Source organism: Poecilia mexicana, unplaced genomic scaffold (assembly GCF_051168715.1).
Source record: "Poecilia mexicana isolate PSO_F unplaced genomic scaffold, ASM5116871v1 scaffold_2, whole genome shotgun sequence".
Taxonomy (NCBI): Eukaryota; Metazoa; Chordata; class Actinopteri; order Cyprinodontiformes; family Poeciliidae; genus Poecilia; species Poecilia mexicana.
Window position 1 is genome coordinate 4,331,440 of NW_028263371.1, and position 23,882 is coordinate 4,355,321.

A 23,882-nucleotide genomic window follows, 5' to 3' on the forward strand; every position below is an offset into this window, starting at 1 on the left:
TCACTTTGGCTCTCCAACACATGTAGGGGAATTGTATTTTCATAAATTTGTCTGGCACATCACATTTTTGTCCGTGAGATAAAGTCATTTATTTCTGCTGTCGTGGTTTATGATGCTGCTTCCCAAAGCACAACACCAAAGATTCTCCATGTTGTCCTGTTTGTGCTTTGTACCTACAATCCACCAATAAAATCGACCAAATCAGAGAATGTGGTTTGCTTGACACAAAAGCCAATGACGTTACGTTACTTATTAAACATCTCTTCTACTAAATACTATAAACTCAAAGAGCTGGTTTCAATATGCAGAGTTAAAGTTAGGAGTGTCCCAACACACCTTTGTCACTTCCAATATGATACAGCTTCAAGTATTGGTCAAAGCAATATCAACATGAATCTTACATACTTTTATTACTTATTTTGTAGAGTGAAATGTTAGAAAAGGCTTGATTAAGTGATATTACTCAAACAAAGAACAATAGCCAACAATAATCGCTATGAAAACAATCGACCCATTTCTTATTAACCAGTGGGTTTGCATGTGGGGTAATTGTTTTTTGGCTGATTTTGGGCCAATTTCCAATCTCGATACTGTGAAGGGGCAGCCATAAACTTGCTCCTGTTGTGCCTTTGGCATGCCAAGAGAGATAGTCGCGGTTTTATTTTGACTGGTTTGTGTAAAGTGGCAGCTGCAGATGGTGTCTTTGACCAGCTGGTCTGGGGATGTAACGTAAAAGCAAACAGATCGCTGTGGTGCAATGCATCGTCATCTCTTGCTATTAACAGTAATAATGGGCAGGTTGTCCTGGAGAGTAAAGAGACAGAGCTGGTCACTGGGTATACACCTCCTCAGTGTTATACACCACCAGGGTAATTAACCCTTTGAGATCTTCTGCCCTAATGAGCTGTCTGAGAACTGCCCTCTGATAGGGTCACATGGAGGAAGAAAAACAACAAGGGAGAGAATTTCCTGCTGAGATGCTATGACAGCAGTGTCATTGCGTGTGTGTGTGTGTGTGTGTGTGTGTGTGTGTGTGTGTGTGTGTGAAATTTCAACTTTGACAGTGGTGTGTACATCTATCTCTACACCAAGGTGGTTGCTGTGCTCAGCACATCAAGGCCATAGATTATCATGCGACAAGAAATGAGTCATTGTAAAAAGGCTTTAGTGGTTTAGAGTATAAAAGGAAAGGTGGGGTTAATTAGTTTCAGGAATATACATGGAACATTGTCATCATTAATTGTTAATTTACAGGTCTAGTGCACATAAAACAGAAACAAAAACTTGAGCTAATGGTGAACAAATGGCCACATGGCTACAATTAGCTTATCTCTCAGTTCTTTTAAATCCATGCTAAATTTTTACTTTTTTAATAATTTTACAGTACATTTTTCTATAGTAACTATTTATAAGATGTCCAAGTAAATTTGCATGCTTATTCTTTATAAGCATAACTGCAAATTCGAAGCTTTGGCATATCTTTTCTCTTGTGAAACATTATGTGTTTTAGGGAGCCCCCTGGTGGCTTGAGGCTATCTAGGTTACCTACGCCTGGAACTAGTCTAACCTATATATATTCACTTGTTTGGTCCGGACCAAAAGTGGCCGTTATGTTTTTTCCACTTGGTGCGGTTTGCTTTTACAATGTGTGTTTTTGCATGTGGACTACACTTTGCAAACAAAGGTGGCCGTCACTGCTTCAACTGGACAGAAAGGACAGTTTCAGGACAAAGCACAGAAAGAAAACAACCTTTGGAAGTCCTGCTTGCTGCATTTGGGGTGATGGAGGAGTTCATCCTGCAAACAGTGGGTTGCCGGTTTGATGTCTGCCTCGGTAGTTGTGTATGGGAACGGGTTAACGACTGAATGTATTACGAAGTGTGTTGATAAAACGCTGTACAAGTACAGGCCATTTACCATTTCTGTTGTTGCACATTACAACTGCACCATCCTTTTGAATGTCAAGAGCAGCTAATTCAACGCATGTTTCATGATGAGACCAGATACTCTGCATGGTCTGACCCACAACATGTTGGTAGCAGCATCGCTAAACAGAAATTGGCAGATAGGAAACAATGAGAGTAGAAGACGCTAATCTTTACTTGCGGTGACTCGTGAAGTCCAAAAAGACGCATTTCCTGTATTTGGTTTGGATTGAACCAATCTGTACTCACACCAGAAGCGAACCGTACCAGAATTTGTTTGGAAGCGGACGGAGACGCCGCAAAAGTGTCTCTGGTTCCGGAAGTTTGGACCGAACCAGGGCTCAGTTGAGTGTATTCACACCTGCACAAACAAAAACAACAAATCTCGAACCCTGATAAAAACCTAGGTCTTGGTTTGATTAAAGTGAACTCTGGCGCGGTTTGAATGTCAAGCGCACTGGAGACCGCTCCGAAAGCAGGAAGCGAATCGCAGTGCAGGGCATTCTGGATAAATGCAACCAGAACAAACAAGAGTCAGAAGCTGGAGGGAGGAATGGCTCGTGGTGCATCTCCTCAAATCTTCAATAACATTTTATCACTTCAGTCTAATGGCTGAAGATTTTCTTCAAAATCTCAGATACATTTAATCCTAAAGCCATCAGTTGCTTCTTTCTTATGGCTCAGAAAGCCAACATAAAATGTACTGTGCAAGCTTCTTCAACGTTGGTGCAATAAAATGTTCTTTTAATTTGAACCGCACAAGAAGAAAGAGAAGAGCAGAGTATGAAGGAAGGGCTGGTGGCAGCCAGCTCTGTTCCAATGAGAGTCTGGTCTCCAGAGTACAGGCGGCAACATCTACGCATGTGAAAGACCGACAGGAGGGCAGGTGAAAGTCTCAGAGAGGGGGCTGTGTGTGAGCGAGGGAGATGGAAGAGAGAAGGACGACAGGGAAAATGCAATTCCAGATTACATGTGCTTGTGGTGCAGCGTGGGTGGGCATGTGTTGGAGTAAGTGAGGGAGCATGTGAAAGGGATAGACGGAGAGAAGAAGAGACACAGAGAGAGAGAGAGAGAGAGAGAGAGGACTGTGTTGGTGGAAAAATAAAAAGCATGATGGAATTCCTACACAGTGATGCGTTTGTCAAATCGTGAGATAATCACATGAAAGCACCGGCGCTCATAGCAATAAATTAAACACAAACACAGACACAAATAGTATTGTAATTAAGGCAGTGGGAGTGATGGGAACAATGTCTTCGCTGAATCTTCCACTTTGTATATCACCTAGCAACTGCTATAGCGAAAGTTTTATGACGCCGATGGGCGCAGACGTGTTAAATTATAGTCATTTGGTGTACCGATTCACGGGGTATGCCACTCGCACGGCGGTTACTGTTGTTATTTGGAGAATGTGTTAGCACATCACGATGCAACAATGTCATTTTTTGACAAATATATGAACATATTTGCCTAAGTTACTCAGTAAAATCTAACAAAAGGGGCTCACAGAGAGGCTGAAATTCTGTTTTAGTAAAAAAAAAAAAAAGAAAAAAAAAAGAAAGCAATAATTGCTTTTTAAGTGTAGAATTACATGTTACTTTGCTAAACTTTTGATATATTTCAATATGAGTAAATTGTAATAAAGTTTGTTTTTGCTCAATATCAGGTGCAGGATTATGTTCCACTTTTGAAAATGAAACCTTTTTTTGGTCCTCAGATAAGATGCTGCTGGATGGGATGTGGAGGAAAGAGAGAAAAAAAGAGGTTGTTTATATAAAACAATGTTTTCCTTCTGAAAGGAAACTCAAATTTCACCTATTAGGACATAAATTATAAAACTGCTCTCATAAACCTGGAAAGTACAGTCATTTAAGAATTCAAAGGTTAACTGTACCCTAAAAATAAGTAGCTAAAGCAAACAATTTATGTTGCAAATGCTAAACCAGAATACCTTATTGAAAACTGAAAACTAGAAAACTGCAGTTTGTTTTATGAGTAAGAGATGTTTTTGTTGGACACACTAGTGAAAAAAAATGTGCCTAGTTGCAACTAAAACTACCTAAATACAGCCAAAAAGAGCATTTAGCACCAATACAGGAGTTATTCATACTTAAGGAAAGGTCTGGATTCATTTGCAAAGAAATAAGTGAATTACAGTCAAAGCAAATAATTTTGGATTGTTAAGGATCAGAAACATCCTTGACACAGAACAGCAACTTACTAAACTGGTAGCTGTACAAAAAAAATCTAATATTTTCACACACACACACACACGCACGCACGCACGCACGCACACACACACACATTAATGGATTCAACTCTGTTCAAGTGCAGAGATTAATAAACAGAACTCAAAAGACTAATGTCAGCAGAGAAGACTTGATAACAAGGTGAAGCGCATTGAATAATCTCTTCTTTGCTTGACTGAGCCCTGATTTTAAATATGTAATGAAGCACATGTGTTTTGCTTTTATTCGCATATTATCAGAAGATAGTACTGAAATTTTGGATCAACTACATGTGGTAATGTTAAAATCCGGTACATTTTCAACTTCAGTGCTTTTCATTTCCAGTTGTCTTTCAATTTGCAACATCAAATTGGTTTAGAAATGCGACTCTGGTACGATTTAATCAATTCATTGACTTTATTCCATTTGTGGCAAAAGGTAAAACTTCTGTGATCTGACACAAAACAGTGAGGTGCGCTCTGCTCCCATCTGGTCGATCTGATTGGTGTGTTTGCATCTGTGTGTATTTAGTGCAGTCTGCTTTGTAAATCCGGTGCAGAAATAAAAATAAAATGTTGCTATGGTCACAAGAAAGCAAATGAAATCCTTTACTTGTTCTGTATGAAATTATTTCATAAGCTTTTCCCAACTTGCATGCCACTGGCATTCATCACTGTTCTCCATGGAAAAGAACAGAATTTGTAAGCTGAAATTTCATTAATAATTTTGCAAAATGCTGATTTATTTTCTTAAACCTTAAAGTTCAATAATACAAAAAGGGTGAGAAAAAAAAGGAATATTTTTTGTTTGCTTGAAGTAATGAAAATAATCAAATTCACAACATTTATAGTTGAGGGTCCAATTTATTTGATTTTGTCTCAAATGTCCAAATTTTAAGTTTCCATTTAAATTCCTTCGCCGAGATGCAATGCTGCAGTCTAAGTACTCGCATGTGTAGCATATGGCTGCTAGCGTGAAGCATATTTAAGTGTGTGTGTGGGTGTGTGTGTTTATGTTAACTGCTGCCCATCTGAAAGCCAAGTGCTGGTCTTTCGTCCTCTAATTGCCAATTAACAAGGTCCCATTTAATTGCAGTGGTTTGGGAGGGCATACAATTAGCATTGGAGCTGAACCAACCCGCGCGCGCGCGCACACACACACACACACACACACACACACACACACACACACACACACACACACACACACACACGCTCTGTCTTAATGAGCTGCATTCTGTCCTTCCATTTTCTTGGCTAGTTCTCTCCTCCTGCCTTCAACTCAATCACCCCTCACACAAGGACACGCCTTCATTTAGCTTCATTTAGCAGAAGCTCTACATATTTCACCCCCTTAAAAGCCGTTTGTCCTTTTCATGTTTTTTTTTATTTCCAAAGATGACAAGTCGTTTCTAATGTTATTCCCTTCATTTTCTAGTCATTTTTCTCTGTGAAACACTGTTTTTACATACCTACCCTTTCATTCTTGTTTGTTTTTAGCTGCTAATTTTCTAAGTTTTCTTTACTTTTTTCCCCATCCAGGTTCTTTTAAGGGGATGTGTAAGCAGATAGACCACTTCCCCGAGGATGCGGACTATGAGGCAGATGCTTCAGAGTACTTCCTACGTGAGTTCTCTCCCTTTCTTCCATATTTGTGTTTTGTTCCACGGTTTTATTTATAAGTGCCTCGACTATTTCTTGGCCTCAGAAGAAGGAGGTTTGGGTTTTCTTGAAAAGTATCCATATCCATAATCAACTTGATCAAAAACCATCAACAAACTTTAATGTATGTTATCCTCCAACTGAAACGTTTTTATCTTAAATAAAAACAGCTGAAAAGTGGGACAATTTATATTTAGCCCTCTACACAGATAAATAAAAATGACTGTAATCAATAACCTTTGATGCTACATGTGTGTAATTTAATTCTTTCATAGGATTATCCATTTTTACTTATCTATTCTGTCATACACTTCTGCTAGTCTGATAATGTGCTAATAGAGCTAATTTTTCATTTAGCACTTTAGCATTTTTTCTAACTTTAAAAATGGTTGTCATTGACAGACGGTTCAGTTTAGCTCTTTGACTTATTTCCATTAGCTTCCAGTAAATACAATGTTATTATGTTTTAACATTAGCAGACCTAATGTTTGTAATTCTGCGACAGACTGGTGACCTGTCCAGGGTGATCCCGCCTATCACCTGGAACGTTAGCTGGAGAGGCACCAGCACCTCCTGACCCCTCTAAGGGACAAGAGTGTATAGAAAATGGATGGATGGATGCTTGTAATTAGTGTTTTAGCAAAAAAAATTAAAAAATAAAAAAATAACACCCCAGCCAGGTCAGGGAGACCCTGGTGAAACCTAGACCCTTATTCTACACTTCACTTCGTACAGCGACTCTGGACCAAACGATCCCTTCCTGGAGTCGTGGGTTCTGTTGAGGTTTTAAATTTGACCCCGCTGCTAACGTTTGCCTGTGACGTATATAATCCATCAGTTTGACGCCATGAAGCTTACCGGAAATTGCCCGCACAAATGAGAAGTGTCGATCCAAACGAGGTGGCTGTTCATGCCGATTCAGTATTTGGAAGAGTGGCTAATATGGACTTCACTTCCTCTGCTGCTAAAACTACAGACTACAGAAAATTGACATCACTGCTCTGTTTGGGCTTTCTCCCATTGAAGAGGATTTGTCCGGTAGAATTTCAACCGGGCCAATCAGTGAACTAGTTTTTACAGCTAGCTCTGAAAAGCTCACAAAGCTCTTTTAAATCAATAATGAAACTGAGGATTTCAGAATTGATGCTAACAGATGCTCTTGATCCAATCATTTTCGCAAGTTAGTTCTTCAAAGTATCGACTCAGGAGGTCCTATTCTGTTTTTTTTTTCTACATAATACCCTATTAAATATTTCTTCAAATACTTTTACTGTGAACGATAACTGATGAGGTGAAACCGGAGAGAGGACGAGGTAAAAATCAGAGCAGGGAAGGAGGAGGAGGGGTGAAATGGAAGAGCAAGGATGAAGAGAAGGTCACTGATCAGTGAAGTGTAGGAGGCGGAAATGGCACAAGAAAGAGTGATGAGGTCTTCAGACTGAATACAGGAGGAACGGGGCAACGGAGGAAAGTGAAAGGACTGCGGGAGGAAAAGGTTGAAGAGGTGAAGGACTAGGAGTAGGGCACCAGTTCGGTGCTGTTGCTCTCCCAGTGGCTCACCAATTAGGACACTTACTTCTATAAATACTCTAGGCTCTGCAAAGTGGGTCACACATCTCCCTCTCCTCCTTCCTCCCGTATGTCTCCCTCTCAACCTCCTCTCGCTTTTCTTTCCACCCATCTGTCTGTCCATCTCTGGCGAGGCCTTCAAGCCTGTCTGAAAGCAGTCGGATGGAGACGGTGAGGTGGAGCATGGGAAGATGGCGGAATAGGAGAGAAATTTAGCGTTCACAAACTTTTTTTAGAAAGTTTTTGAAACTTTAAATAAATAAATAAATAAATAAATAAATAAATAAATAAATAAATTTTGCCAGACACCCAAATCAGTTTATTTTAATAAAAATATTAGATCTGATGTTACTGTTGTGTATACTTATTATTCCATCAAAATGATGTCTAAAAAACACAATAAGAAAGGCAATTAAACTCAAGTGAATAAGTTTGTTCACGCCATAAGTTGTTTTAAAAAAAATAAAAAGACAACAACAAAACGTACTGCGCCATCATCCTCATACTGCTTCTTGTCTTCTTTGTCGTTTCCACCAGTAGTAACATCTGGTTGTTAATCACATGACTATGTGAGTCAGTTCTGTGAAATACAATCATTTTGATACATCTGAAAAACCACCTCAAAAATGTTTTAGCAAAAAATGTGAGTCTTTTACTAAATTGTTTCCATTAAGCAAATTTATTTTCATGGTTCCAATTTGTGCAATTTGTGCAATCAGTGGAATTGCAGCTACTCTCTAATTAGTAATTCAAGAAAGGCTGACTCGGCTGAAAATGGACTGAAAAAGAAGTTGCGCGCAATTTTTAGGGGTGCTAATTTATTGTTCTAGTGAGGGTGTAAGTTGTTCACATCAACTATTTTCATAATCTGGAAATGTTCTTAATCTGCCATGCAGGTTATAGAAGAAGGTAGTTCAAATAAGACATAACTTGTGTTTTTGTCTTTGTATATTTTATGATTTCACTGAAAATTCTTCACAAATTGCAGTTTTGTTACGGCAGATGTTTCTCTACATGAAGAAGCTACTGCATAATAATTATTTCATTCATTAGTAATACAACCTATTAGGCACTAAAACCCAGACAGACTTTCAGCCTCTTTCGTATTCATTCCTTCTAGCTGTTTTCCTCCCTGAGACGTCTTTGATCGCGAAATCAACGCTGAAGCATGTCTACAACAGTAATAATAATCTCAATGAAAAGAAACAGCCTTTTTTGTAACTAATAATTAAATGAAATGTTCGGTTATGGAGTTTTCCACAACATTTTCTCGTTCTACAATATTTATATACGAGAACTCACTGTTGAAATAGCACCGTTACTACAAAATTGTATTTTGCAGATTCTTTTTTTTTTTTTTTTTTTTTGGACTTCATTGCTTTAAAACGTTGCATGTCCAAGACGTTGCATCTCGCTAACAGATTAAGGATTACGTGTTGAAACTACCTGGCAACTATCAAACCGCTTTCAGTCAAAAATTTGAAGAAACAAATAAATAAGCACAGTTTATCACTTTCAATTATATTGGGGGATTATAATCACGATTAAATTAAGCATTTTCTAAAAACCATATGAGAATATGCAATGGCATAAAACATGGCTCAGTTGACTATGGAAATGAGAAAGGCAACTCTCATAACACAGTGAGACAATGCAAGAAGCTCAGAAAAAAATAACTGTCTTTATTAACTTTTATTTTAAATGACGTGTCACATGTTATTCATACCTTCTCATAAAGCAAAGAATTACACCAATCAAGCCCTTGTTATAACTGCAGACCAGTTTTGCATGATTCCACTGTTATTTTGAGGAGTTATATTCAGTGAGCTCCATGTCTTTGAGGTTGGACATTACAACTTACCTGCAGAAAAAAAAAAAATAATCATATGAATGTTTTGAGGGTTTTGTTTTTTTGCAATTGTTCGTAGTTAAAATTTGAATGATAAATAAAATTTCTACAGAAGCGTCAAACTGCCAGAAATAGAAGCTAGATACAGGAGGAGTACCATCTTGTTAAAACAAGAAGCTTTCTCATTTTAATAAAGATGTAAAACTCGTGTTGCATCTCGTTAAAACCAAAACATGTCCTCCTTTTAACGGCCTTTTAAAACGGCAACACCTCGTGGGATGCTTGGAAGGAACAGTGAGAAGTCGGAGAGAGGACCTTCATGCCTTTTTAAAAAGTTGTACAGTGTCAGAAAAATGGACTTTGTTGTAAAATCAAGAAACGTTCTTGTGAAAAGACAAAATGCTTTGAGTGGAACTTCAATGAATATTAATGAAAAATTCATGTATTTCAGTGACTCACAAGTTGTGATAAATTCCAGTATCAAGTCAAAAGAAAAACTGTAACCAGTTCTAACATGGTTAATATCACACGGATCCTCCTTTCAGTCTCTCTGGCATTAATGCGTCTCATCTAAAGCGCTGAAACATTTCTGAATCTGCAGTTGTGAAGACACTGCAGCAGGTCTGGAAATTCAGAAAAAAAAAAAAACATCCACATCCCTGAACGTGGCTGACATTTTCAGAGAAAAACAGGAATGTGATAAATCACAAACAATGCGACCACGTTAGTCGGCGTGCGACGACCGAAACGGTAGCGGATCACTGTGACGTTAAAGGCTGGGAGCTGTCATTCAGTTTGAATTCTTCATCTCCTCCCGTTCTCTCATTCTCCGTCTCTCGCGTTCCCCCTGGGGTCTCTTCAGTCTCCCCTCACCCCACCTCTTCCTCCCTGCTCCTCTCTTGGTGAATTTGCATGTGTGGTTATGTAACAGAGAGAGCAGCCAGCCTTCATGCTGCTGCAGTTGTACTATGAGACACAGCCATCCTTCGTTTCAGCGTGTTTGACCTTACGCTGCACCAGCCACTTCTGGTCTTTAGCTTTAACAGCGAGCTCTCTCGTGTTACGTCGTCTACACTAGAGTGCTGCGATTACGTTCACCAGTTGGAATTAGGAAATTAAAACACTGTAATTTTGAAAGAAAATCAGGTTTTGTGATGAAAAGATTTTGCACTAGGATGAGGTGGTTTTTTGGCTGTAGAAATGGGTGCATTTTGCAAAATTGTAATGGAAGCATATTGTTTCGCATGAGGGCCAGCCCAAGCCTTCATGGGGCCCTAGGTGAAATTTGGTTTGGGGCCCTCTAGTTTTGCTAATATTGTGGACTGGCAGCAATTAACAGATTATCAGATCATTCAAAAACCAATCAAACTTATTGCATCTCTGACAGTGACGTTTACATTACATCCTATAACAACGTATAATACAGGAAACATGTGTTGGCCCATTCATTGGCCCATTTCCTTGCCTTTGGGGGATGGGTGATCGGCCGATACTTACACGTGAAGCCGATCTTATCCACCTCAGCAAAGGTTTAAAGATCATCCTCTGTCCTCTTTGTGAATTTGTGTGTTTTTGTTGATATAATCACATAAAAATCATTACTAAAATTAAAAAAAGAAAAAAAACACTTCCACATGGAATTTTGATACAGTTTCTTTAATCAGACCTTGCTTTTAATAAACAGATTGTGTTTTTATGATGGTGAGAACAAACTAGAGACAGAATGCCTTGTTGTATGGAGATCCTTCAAAAACTGCCAATAAATTAGAGATTAATAAAAGGCTTGATAAAATAATTTATGTGCCAAATATTGTATCTAATTAATTTACTTTCCCAACTTATCTGATTATAAAATGTTACATATATTTTTGACATTAATTATTAATTATAATTTATATTATTTTGTTGTTTATTTATTATTATTATATATTAAATATCATTTTAATTATATTACTGTTACTTAATTTTCCATTTTTTGAAATCTCTCTCATGAATTAGTTTACTTTGTTTCATTATTTTTTGCCATTCTGTTTTTAATAATTTTTTTTCTTTGTCACATTTTGTTATTTTTTCCTCATTTTTCATATTCTGTATTTAACAAGCTTATTTGTTATAGATTCATGTTGGACGGCGTTATGAATAAAATGTAGCTCAATGACGATGCCCAGCCTGCTCAGGCAGACTTTACTCCAAACTCATGTCCACTTTGTACGGAAATGTTGGCATGTTGTCTGGACAAGAGGTCATTTGAGGTCCATTTAAAGACAGGGAGCGTCCTGGCTGCTATTTTTTATTTATTTTTTGCCTTACAATGTTCAGAAACAGTCAAGTCAAGTATTTACTAAAATTAATATGGACACTCTAAAGTGCAAAGTTATTCGGGTGGGATTTTCATAACATTTAAGCACAGATGTTAATGCTGCGGATAAAAAATATGCTATTAAACATAAGATGTTTTCAGATTTTTATTTTTGGGGGTCGGGGTGTGTCTTTTTCTGGGAATTGGAGTCCAGCATTGGGATTTGGATCCCAACCTGAATGTCATGGGAACGGGCGACTTTAAGAGGGTGGCTTAAAATAGACACCTGGTCACAAGATTGTTAGGATTCAGATGGAGTACAACTGAGGGAGTTAATAAAATTAAGACCGGAGACTGAAGGTGTAACAAAGTAGCATGATCAAACATGACTCATCTCTTTCTATGTTCTGAACCATTGTTTTGTATTAATATTCAGCAATTTCAAATTTAGCCAATTTTTTGTTACGTTTCTCAGGGGAGTTATGTTTTTGTGATATTGTTTTATACATTTTCTATTATTCTTGCTTTTTGGCCTCTGTTTTAATAAGAATCTGATTTAAAGCTGAGATTTTTGTTGAATATATCGTATTAAACTGCAACACAGCATTCAGTGGATCCTCCTTTGAATGACTGACATTTGCTAGCTGCTTTGGATAAAAGAGACAACTAAATGAATGCAACCCCATGTAGCATTCATCATGGAGACAAAAACTAGGCTGTAATGATTTTAGACTGTTGAGCAGATTGTTAAAAATAATTTCATTCAAAAACATGAGAAACAGGATGAGAGAAACAAAAAAGATGTTCATTAGCATCCTCTGAAAAATGGTACATTTGTTGGGGTGTTGTGTGTAAGAATATATATTCTGATATAAAGATAATACGCTGATACAATGTTCAATAATTTCACCAAACTTTGATCCGGGACCGCACAGCATTCTGGGGAATCTAGACAGAGGAAAGGCTTTAGCTGCTCAAACTCCCACAGCCTTAGCTAAAAAAGGTTCGAGGGATCAGCGAACTCGCTCGCTCTCTGGTTACCTAGCAACAACCTGTTGAGTAACCGATGCAGCAGTAGTTTCATGTTTGTCCAACGTGCCTCATAACTGCATAAAAGTGTAAAAAAAAACCGTTGTGGGGTTAAACTGTGGGTAAAACAGGAAAGGTCGCAACACCAGTATGACTGTATTTGAGATATTTAAAACAAAATACTGATTAATATTTATCGATATCAGCGGTTATAACACCCTTTGATCGTTATAGGTTTTTAGTCATATTGTCCGGCTCCATGTCTCTCTCTCTACCCATTTCCAGTCTGTCAGTGAAGGCCAAAGAAAAAAGGTATCCATTGTTGATCCACTTGTGTGATTTCCAGATGAAACTTTTAGTCATACAAATCCCACTGAATGAAACTTGATGAAAACAAACTTGCATCTCAAACATCTGCTCAATCGTAACATCTGACACTCACAAAGACAGAAACCAAAAGAATAAAAAAAATTAAAATAAAAAATAATAAAAAAACCTGAAGACTCCCAATCTGCTCCGAAATCGCCGAAGCAGAAGCTTGTGCGGCTGCGTTTCTGTTTGTGTTGCTAAAATTAGAAAGCTGGATGCTTGTTCAAAATGCTAATGTTTCGGGTCGGGATACTAGGAAACACGTGACGTCACCCGCCCTCCCTCACCCCCCTCTGATGACGTCATCTGACTCATTTCTGCCTCTGCTGCTATTTTTGGCTCCCGAGTCCTGACATTGGGGGCATATCACGATTTACATGAGTAATATGGCATGATAATGACTGGCAGGCTGTGTGAACTCCTCCGTGTGTGTGTGTGTGTGTGTGTGTGTGTGTGTGTGTGTGTGTGTGTGTGTGTGTGTGTGTGTGTGTGTGTGTGTGTACTATATTCATTACAAAACGCACAACATCTGCACATATTCAGCCAGGCACATGGAAACGATGGTTGGCGTACAGCGCTCGTTCTGTTTACTTTCTTCCATTCCAATAAGATCGGTGACACGATTCCGTGCTTCTCAACCTTGCATCCAGATGCACACACACGTGTGCGCGGAGAGCTACTCCCTTGAAGCCGTTTCACCGAGTTCCTGATCCCACATGTTCTTTGCTGCTGGGTTCTCCTTCGTGGGCGAATTATGCGTGTGTGTGTGTGTGTGAGGGAGAGAGAAAGAGCGCGCATGTGGCAGAGCGAGCAGATTGCTCCTGCATGAGCAACGTGCAGTGTGTATAGGAAACACCCCACTTTAGAGAGTGAGTGAGTAGGTGGTAGGTTGATCGATGAATGTGTTCACTTTGTAGCTTGTTGAGCGGGGATGAGTTTCTGTGTGTGTGTGAGATAAAGTAATAGGAGGGTTTATGCACGATGGATTGTGCATGCACATTAAACTGTGGGTTTGTGTGAACCTGGGGAGCTCCCATGGCAATGTCCACCCCCGCCTCCATAATTCAGCAACAATTACAAGGCTCCCCTTCGCTGCAACTAATGAAACCATAAGTCAGTGAGACACACAAACAAACACACACCACTGCAGCAGAAGCATCCAGGAAGAGGGAGGAATAAAAGGACGATGGAAGGAGAAGATGCAGGACTGACCTCTATTGTTGTATTGTGGATCTATTGTATAAGTGTGGGTGTTGCTTAAAGTGAAACTCAACCTAGTTATTTATTTTAGGTTAAGATTTATAAGCAAAAAAAAAAAAAAAGAAGAAACCTCATTACTGAGCTGCTAAATTCTTCTTTTGACCATTAAGAAAATCATAATCAATAACAACCTCATTGATATTTTCTACTCCGTCCTTTTGGATAAATAGACTTGACTTTTGATTAATTATAATAGACCCACTTCGAAATATATCTGACTCATTAATCTCGTAATGTCCAAGGGGGGGAAATTGAAACAATATTACGGACCAATTTCATGACAGTAAATAGTCCAGAGTTAGTATCCATCATCCAGCCCCACGTTTTTATTTCACGAGATACTCAGTCACCTCACAGTCCTGTACGGTCAAAGCAGGAGCAGTATTTGGATGAAGTTTTATATGCAGATGGTCCGTACTTATAGTGCTTTATCAATCCAGAGGACCACAAAATGCTTCATTCACACACACATTGATGCGCCGATGGTGGCAAGATACTGGAAAATAGTCACAGCTGCCCTGGAGCAGTCTGACAAGAGGAGAGGCGGCCATGCACCACTGGGCCCTCTGGTCATCACCCACAGGCGAAGCAGGTGAAGTTTCTTGCTGAAAAGCAACTGGCAGCCCATCCATTATGAGGCAAATTCCTACCACCATAACCACCAAAAATCACGATAAATTTGCTTTGTATCTTAGTTGCTTACCACATCAAACATTTGGACACCATTTATCCTTATCCGCTATTTTTGAAGTATTTGTTCATTGATCTTGCCACTTATACAGTTTAACCCTTGTGCGTGTGAGGACTGAGGCAAACGTAGAGGACTGAGGCAAATGAATCAAGTTTTACGTGTGTGGGGTCGTTTGGACCCCATTTGTAAACACCAGGGTTAAGTGGCATCTCTTTCCTAATCCATAGAAATGAATATTATCTCGGCCACCCTCTGCAGCTATTGCAGCTTCTGCAAAGATTTGCCACGATGTCAAGGATCATCTTCACAGGAATGTTTTAGCAATCCTTCCAGAAGCAGACATGTGAGACACTGGCGTTGTACAAGGCAAGTTCTTCCTCACCGAACCCACTGATGCATCTCTTTATTGACCTGTACAGTGGTTCACAGTTAAGTTTGAACACCAAAAGGCCATTCCCAAACAGTTCCCACAAAGTTGGGTACATTGCTCAAAATGTGTTCATGATGCACTAAGGAACGAAGACGCCTAGTCCAATTCCTGAAAACAGCCCCACACCCTAAACTCCATGCTTGCTGCCAATCTAAACTTGACGCAAAGAAATCACACAAGTGCTGGTCTTCTGGCAAATGCCAAATCCAGACTCGTCTGGTATATCTCCAGACAGAGGAGGTCTGATAGGTCAATCTGAAGAACATATTTCCACTGCTTTGTAGTCCAGTGGCAGCTGGCTTTACATCATCCAATCCAACATTTGGCTTTGATAATGTAGAGCTTGGCTCCAGTTGATCCGTCCATGAAACCAATCCCACAGGGCTGGTCAATAAAACCACAATGATCTCTGTTGTGATGGACAGTTTTCTTTCATATATCTTGTTTGATTTCTTTTCATTCATCCATCACTGCACACAACAAAGCAATGAGCTCGATGCGTCTCCGTAAAACACATTTAAAGGTGTAGTCAGCAGAGAGATTTACCAAAAAGAAATTATTCTAGTAACCAAACTGACGTAAACCAGAAAAGCCAAACCAACTATGTACTTGCCTACAACACCAATTTAAATCGTTTAGGGATTTAACTATTCACTATGACTGAACATAATTCAACACAGAGGCTCCAAAATAACTAAAAGTGAATTACTGACTCTCTTAGTACAAAGTGTATGCTTCAGAAGGCTGCAAACATACAACCGTACAGTAACTTTTTTTACTTGAAATAGAAAAATGCTTACATCAGATTGCCTTACCTCCAGATTCTGTAGGTATGTGTGAAAAGTTTGAGTTTGTATGCATAGCTGTGTGAGTGGCACTGTAGACTGTGGAAAGCTAGCATTATGTAAAACGCGACATCAATCAACAACCAGAAAGACGGAGTGTCAGCCTCCACGGCGGCCTCAAGGAGGCTTTAAAAGGAAACTAAAAACATACTGAGCGCGTCTCTTGATGCCGCTGCCATGCGGCGCATTCGCTCACAGCTCAATCCTCTCCGTCGTTCTGTGTCTGTGCCATGATGTGCTTGGTGGCAGGGTGTGCCTGGAGGCCCGCATATTTAAAAAAAAAAATCCTCCTTTTAAACTGCCTTCCTTCAGCTTAAAGCACAAGTGCAAAGAGAGCAGGGAGAGACAGTGAGACAAAGACTGCTGGAGGGAAGGCAGCTTCACAGAGAAGTGAAGGCCTGCAGTCTTTGTGCTCTTCCTCTCGTCTTCCCCTTTGCCTCTGCTCTCATATTTCTCTTTAATATGCAGGGTTTTTTTATTTATTGTTTAAAAGCACTTGTATTTTCACAATTTTTCACACTTTATTTTAATGCGTCTGTTTTTTTAAGCTTTAATTCAGGCACCTGTTCATGTAGGTGCTAGCTTCGGCAAGTCAGAATGAATTTGCATGATGGACTTTTAGCTCTGTCTATCCACTACCAATATAAATCCTATCAGGCGTGAGGACAGAGGCTTGGGAAAATATTCATGCCCTTTAACTCTTCTGCTTTTGTCACCTTGCGACAACATACTGGAGTTTTGTTTGGAATTTGACTAACAAACACGAAGCAGTACATAACTAGAAAGTGAGAAAAAGAATACCCATTTTTCTAAAATTATGGAAAGTCTAGTGTTCATTTGTTTTCATCCCCTTTAAATCTGACTCCTAAATAAAATCTAGTGCAACCAACCGTCTCCAGTCGTCACCTAACCGATAAAGTACATAAGTTATTCTAAGTAGGCTATTAGGGCCCGGACTTTAACACGTCAATTCCAATTGATCAAATAATTATATTGATTTTACCACAATCAATTTTAAATAATTAGTCACATTAATTATTGCAAATACACTGGTTCGTAGGGGAACCTTTGCGTTTCCGGTACACTCGTAAATCTGACACACAAGCAACATTCACAAATAGTGATTCACAACTAGGGTTTCATTTTTGCTTCAAAAAAAAAAAAAACCTGATTGGTAAAAATGTTCAACTTTTGAAACTCAGAAATTTCAATGTCTTTTCTAGAGATTAATGTCAAAATTTCAGAGTTCTTCTTTTTTAAGCATATTTTCAACTTTTGGAGCTCAGAAATTTCTTCATTTTTTGCCAGAAATTTACTCCTCTTTTCCCTTCTTCCCTTACATACAATTGCACTAAAATGACGTCGGACACATCTCCGGCTTGTGCGCAGCAGTAAGGACTATATATATATTTTTTTGTGTGTCCCTCCAGGTGCTGTACGAGCCTCCAGCATCTTCCCCATCCTCAGTGTGATCCTCCTCTTCATGGGGGGGCTCTGCATCGCCGCCAGTGAGTTCTACAAGTCACGCCACAACATCATCCTCAGCGCCGGCATTCTGTTCGTCTCTGCAGGTATGCAGGGAGGAAGAGGAAGAGGAGTGGGGGAGGGGTGATGACAGGAAAGGGAGGAAGGGACCAAAGGACGAGTAACGGGCCAAGAGAAAATGAGAAATAAAGTTTGATGGTGCGAGGTGAATCGACATTCTTGAGAGTAATTTACAACTTCGACAAGACTGATCAAAAATACAAAGTAAAAGTTTAGACTCGATGCTGAAAATTTACCAATGACCGTCAGCTGCCTGGCGTTCGGTGTACGTGTCACAAGTCCCTCAGGATGAAGCCATGCAGACAACAAGAGGGCAGGTTGACATTTTCATGAACACTTCGTGTCTAACTGTGTGCTACGTTTCTAGGCCGTGGCCTACTGCGCTGCGCTACATAACTAGTTCTCCTCCGAGTTGAGAAGTCTGTGTTGTTCTGTGGTTTTTGCTGCGTCTGTCTCTCTTTCTCACCCTGTTGCTAGGCTCGGAGGAGGCCACTGGGATTGCTCTCTAAAAATAAGGCGTCCCTGATACTCGTTTACTTTGATCCATCAGGTCTTTGAAAAATGAGGGAAACAAGAATTAAAACAACCTTTTATTTCAAGCACTGAAATAAAAGTGCTTGAAACCTAACCTTCAGCTAGGTTTGATTTGTCATTTTGACTCCGGAACAGATTGAAAAGATTTACAAAGGATGTGAAATAAAACGTTTTGTTTGCCGTTTAAGTGCTTTAGACATAAGGTGGTAAGGCATGTTCTACCTAGAACCGCAGTCTGGCATCATGGATGGACCTAGCATTACATTCCTGTTGAGAAGGCTCTACCCGCTGAGATACAGTCATGTCCTAAATGCACTTTGTGCTCAATAAGATGCAAAGATAGAGACAATCCTAAAGTTATAAACAATTCCATCTTCTAGAGTTCTTTTTAAGTCATCCTTACTCCTTATTTTCCCATTAAATGTGTATTTTTCAGAGGAATGTGAAGATACAGACACAATGTAATTAGGTACAAGTAAAGGGCAAAGACATATTTATAGGTCAGAAATTTTTTTAATATTGAGAAATAATGCATTTTACATTATAATCTTCTGCCAGGAACAAACATTATGGTAATTAATGTAATCTCTGCTCAGATGTGTTTTCCACAGATAATGTCTCAGTGACAGTTTGGTTTTATTTGTCAAGGAATCAGCCTTAATCAGCATCATGCAATGTAAATGTGTCTAAGTTAGCTAAAATAAGTTCATTTTCATCGGTAGTGACTTTGGCAGTTGTTAAAACCAGCCTAAAAATTAAACTTAAAATCACACATTAAATGTAGTCTAATGTGTAACTTGGAAAGAGACAGAGGTGAGTCCTATGTTTCACAGAACAGTTGTATTGATGCTGAGATTCAATTACACACACATGGACTCTGTTTACTACTTGATATCTGAAACCAGTTGGTTGGTGTAGGCATTTTATTTCAGGTTATAAGCTTAAAAAGAGCTCTGTATACTTATACACGCCACTTTCAAATTTCTATTTGGAAAAGCTTAAACTTTACAGCTTTAAGCTAGATTGTGTTGATTTATAACAAAAGATGAGTAAGATTGTTGTATTGTGGCAAAATATGAAGTGTTTGAATACTTACATGTTCTACAAACTTATGCAAATCTACTAATGCACTAATGCCAGAGCTATTTTTTTTTTTTGTTTAGCACTGTAGCATTTTGGTAACTTTAAAAATATTTAGTGCATTTAGCTTCCCCCAAGTTATTTTCTGTGGATAAATTCTAAAGTGCTGATTTACTTTTAGCACTTTAGAATTAAAATCTGTTGGATACCATGTTGGTATAGCACGTTAGTAGAACTAAGGTCTAGTGTTTTATGGTTAGTGCAACTAGCTTTTTAGCTAGCGGTGGCTACTGCTGAATACTTAATACTGTATAAAAAAAAATTTTCACTTGTTAATACCACTCAAAGTATAGCTGGACATTCTATAGAAGGGGTTCTCACACTTTTTAAGCATGCAAGCTACTTAGAAAATGACAAGTCAAAATCCCCACTACATGCTACAAAAATACTATTTATTTATTTATTTGTAGAATTTGTTTACAATTATATTGAGAATTCTTTATACATTTCATTTTATATAAAAGTGAAAGGTTTTTGTCTAATTACTTGGTCCAGTTCCCCCACTTACTTTTATAACTTTTCTTAAATTTAAGAGAAAAACCCAGGGCTAAAAATTGGAGGTTACTCGCTGGCCAGCCAGTTCTGCTGCATTTAGCATCGATGTTTGTGCATGGGAAGTGAGTCAAGTGTTATAAAAAAGTCCCTTCTTCTTAAGTTATAATGGTGGTTGGCAGGCAACTAAAGGAAACTTTACTGCCACCAACTGGTAAGGCTGTATATCAGTCAAGTAACAGGATGAATGATAGACTAATGTCTATTTTATTACGTCATGTGATATACCCAAATTTCCTTGACAATGAACTTGTAGATTGCGATGGCCCTGTTGAGCACCCCTCTTCTATTGCCCACAGAGATTAACTTGTTATTTTCTTAATACAGAAATGTGTTTGGATTTTTTCTGAATTTTATTGATTCAGTTTTTACTTCTCCTTTCCAGGACTGAGCAACATCATAGGAATCATTGTATATATATCAGCCAACGCCGGTGACCCTTCAAAGAGTGACTCCAAGAAGAACAGCTACTCATACGGCTGGTCCTTTTACTTTGGCGCCCTCTCCTTCATCATGGCCGAAATGGTGGGTGTGCTAGCGGTGCACATGTTTATCGACCGCCACAGAGAGTTGCGAGTTGGCGCACGAGCCGCAGACTACCTCCAAGGTGCTGCCATCACGCGCATTCCGAGCTACCGTTACCGCTATCGACGCCGCTCGCGCTCTTCGTCCCGCTCTACGGACCCCTCGCACTCTCGCGAGGCATCGCCGGTGGGCCTGAAGGCCTTCGGGACGCTGCCTTCCACAGAGCTGTCTATGTACACGCTGCCCAAGGGCCAAACGGGCACCCCAACAGCGACCTATAACTCTACAGAAAGGGACCACAACTTCCTACAGGTCCACAACTGCGTTCAAAAGGACCTCAAAGACTCAGCGGCCAACCGGCGCACCACACCTGTATGAGAAAAAGGAAGGCGGACTGTAGATTTTGGGGGAGAGTAGCAAATGAAAAAATGCTGGAGTAAAGAAGGGGAAACAGAATTAGACTGGAGAGGTAAAGGGGGACGGGGGTGGAGCAGCGGAGGTGAGGTTCTGAGCTCTTCAGAAGACCTCAGATAATCATTGAGTTTCTGGTTAAAAGAAAAACAAGAAAAAACGTAAAGAAGTAAAATTGCATAAAAAAAAAAAGAAACATGCATGATTTTCCCATGAACAATGTTTAACAAGTTTTAAACATGTTTGAGGGGGTTGATAAATCAGGAGGGGGGTGTCTGGGGTCTGTGGCTGTCTCAGGGTTGTGGATCCATGGAGTGGTAGGCTGGGCCAGACTGCCTTTATGAAGGTTATTATGGGGTTTTTTTCTCTTAAATTCCTAATAGAAATCTACTGGGCACACAATTTGCCCCTTTGGCCCAGCCTATGAAACTGCCTTTGCACTGTCATACCACACGCCCTCTTACACACACACACACACACACAGTGTAGTCCCATACACCCCGCTCCTTCGTTGAGTTGGCGTTTCCTCTTGATTTCGTTCTTTAATCGCATTAAACTGTGAACCTACTGCGGTTTGGGATTCAAGCAGGGAGCAATTCAGGCCGCATAAAAACAAAAAAAAGATGAATAAGTTACTATTGATCATATATAAATATATAAATATATATGTTACTATATCATGACTAGCCTTCCCTGGTGCAAAAAAATATCCACGAGAAAAAAAAAGTAAAGTAACTGAAGTCGTCATGCAAACTGAAACCAAGATGGAGGATTCAGCATGACTGGTTCATCTGTTGGACTTCTGCCTATTCAATAGAAATTGGTTAGTATTAGACACATTATCACATTTTTTATGATAATAAAATAAAAAAATATATATATAAAACACATTTTGGAAGTCCACTAAAAAAGAAAAAAAACCAAAAAAAAAAAAAAAAAAAAAAACAAACCCTGGCCGCCATATTTGTTCAGGGTTAACAGGTGAAAAGTTAACCTTTTTTTTCCGTTGTCGTTTTTTCTTTTTTTAATTTATTAATGTATCTATTTATTTACTTATTTATTTTTGGCCCCTCGAAGGGGTAGCGAGGAAATGAACTGTGGGGCGAGGGGAATACGTTTCTCTGCAAACTTGAAGACAACTGTGGACAATGAAACGCCACTACTGCCAAAGACACAAGGTAGTGCGTGAGAGAACACAGCTACCAGCGAGCTGAAGTGAAGTGACTCCAAAAAAAGAAAAAACACAAAAAACAAAGGAAAAGAAACAGAAGTTATCAACTTACATGCATGCTGATCCAAAAAAAAAAATCATCAAATCTGCTTTTAAGGAAACCTATCTTTTTGAACAATTAGACTATGGTACGAGTAAGGGCAGTGGAAAAATAGAAATAACTGTTGCAGTACTGTGTCTCTTCCATTTTTCTTCCTGTTTTAGGGGTGGGGGCTCAGGGCTGCGGAGTGGGGGCTTTACTTTGCTTGGAACAAAAACAAAACTTTGGACAAACGTTATCAAGGCTATTTTTAAGAGAAGAAAATCTTTGCCTTTTCATTTAATTTTGTTTTCATGATTAAGTTCAACTCAAATACAGCCTTAGTCTTTTTTTGTTTTTCTTTCTTTATCTCAGTTCTCTTGCTTCTTTGGTTTTAACATTGTGTTGTTGTAAATGAGAATATATATTTAAAAAGAAGAAAAAAGTCTAATATCTTTCAGGGTGCCAAAACTGAATGATTCTGAACTTGGATGCTTCAAGTCCTGATGACGAATAAAAATTCACCCCTCCCCTGTAAGAACCTGAATGAGTGTGTTGTTTATATGTGCTCAAAGAAAACACAAGATATTTATATTTTATCTGTTAGCCTTTACTTTGCTAAGTGGTTGGCGCAGCAGGACTCTTATTCATCCAAATGTGATTCTATGACTAAGTTGGGAGCTAATGGATGTTAAACAGTTTGTTTGTTTTTTAATAAAATGTAGCAGGTTGGATACAACTAGATCAGTCAAAGTGTGTAACAGCAAACCTGTTAAAACTGTGGAATGGCTGTCCTTTAAAAAATGAACATGAGGGAAACGATTGAGGTTTAAAACCAGAACTTGTGTAATTTCACAAACTGTACAGGAATTGAATTCGGCTCAGGATGGTAGCCACAGGTTCAGTTGTTGTTTCAACATGACAATTTTTGATCAGAAAAACATCATGTTTTAGAGGCGAAAGGAGGTCTCGCTTTGACTGTCCGTAGTTTCTGTTAGAGCAAGAGAAGAATATGAAAGGCCGTGAAAATATTCATTATTGCATAAGTAGTCACATTTCTTTTAAAAGTGTTCGTTTCTAACGCGGTGTGGTGAAATGCAGATCTTATGCTGCTGAAATTAAACTATCAAAATATTTTTACAAGACTCTTACATGGATCACGAGTATGCTCCTTAACGTCTAGCTTCTGAAAACGAGGCTGCATACAAGCGGACCGGAGACCGCTACAAATACAGGAAATGGACTACGACGCAGGGCATTCTGGGTAAATAAAACCAAAACAGACGCAAGAATCTCGTGGTCTTTGACCAATGGCAAGAGAAATCGTACAACCGCTAAAATCTGGCATTACCCTATTTATGTTCACATTTCTTAAAGAAGGAAGTTGCGCTCAGTGTCTTCTTCTGAGGTTTTTGTGTCAATTCCTTTAAGAGGTCTTTGTGCAGTGCCACCACAGGCGAGGAGTGTAATAGGTTTTTCATATGGTTTGGTTTGTTTGACACAGTGCAGTGTTAACGTGAACCACAGGAACTAATTATTAAAAGTTAATGGTTTAAAGTGAGTATTTACTTCAGATGGATTAGTCCTGACCTTTGTTAAAAGGTGAGCTCCTTGTTTTTCAGCTCATAGGTCGGTTCCTGACCTATGAGCTGTCAGTTGCCACAGCAAATGTGCTTATGTTGTGCCTCGGTGCGCCAGCTGGGTCAGCTGTCAGTCAGACCGGCCCACCCAAAAGGTTTGGACAAGAATGGATCCTCTCTAAACTGCTGG

At 39.1% G+C, this 23,882-nt stretch overlaps 1 protein-coding gene across 1 annotated transcript; it reads left to right on the forward strand.

Annotated features, from left to right (window-relative positions):
• Window positions 1-5,261: 5,261 nt before the first annotated feature.
• Window positions 5,262-22,653, forward strand: cacng2b (calcium voltage-gated channel auxiliary subunit gamma 2b). Its single transcript, XM_014997286.2, has 3 exons — window positions 5,262-5,778; window positions 17,586-17,726; window positions 20,312-22,653. Exons 1-3 carry the CDS (start codon window positions 5,709-5,711, stop codon window positions 20,827-20,829), a joined length of 729 nt encoding a protein of 242 aa, XP_014852772.2. The 5' UTR covers window positions 5,262-5,708; the 3' UTR covers window positions 20,830-22,653.
• Window positions 22,654-23,882: the final 1,229 nt, after the last annotated feature.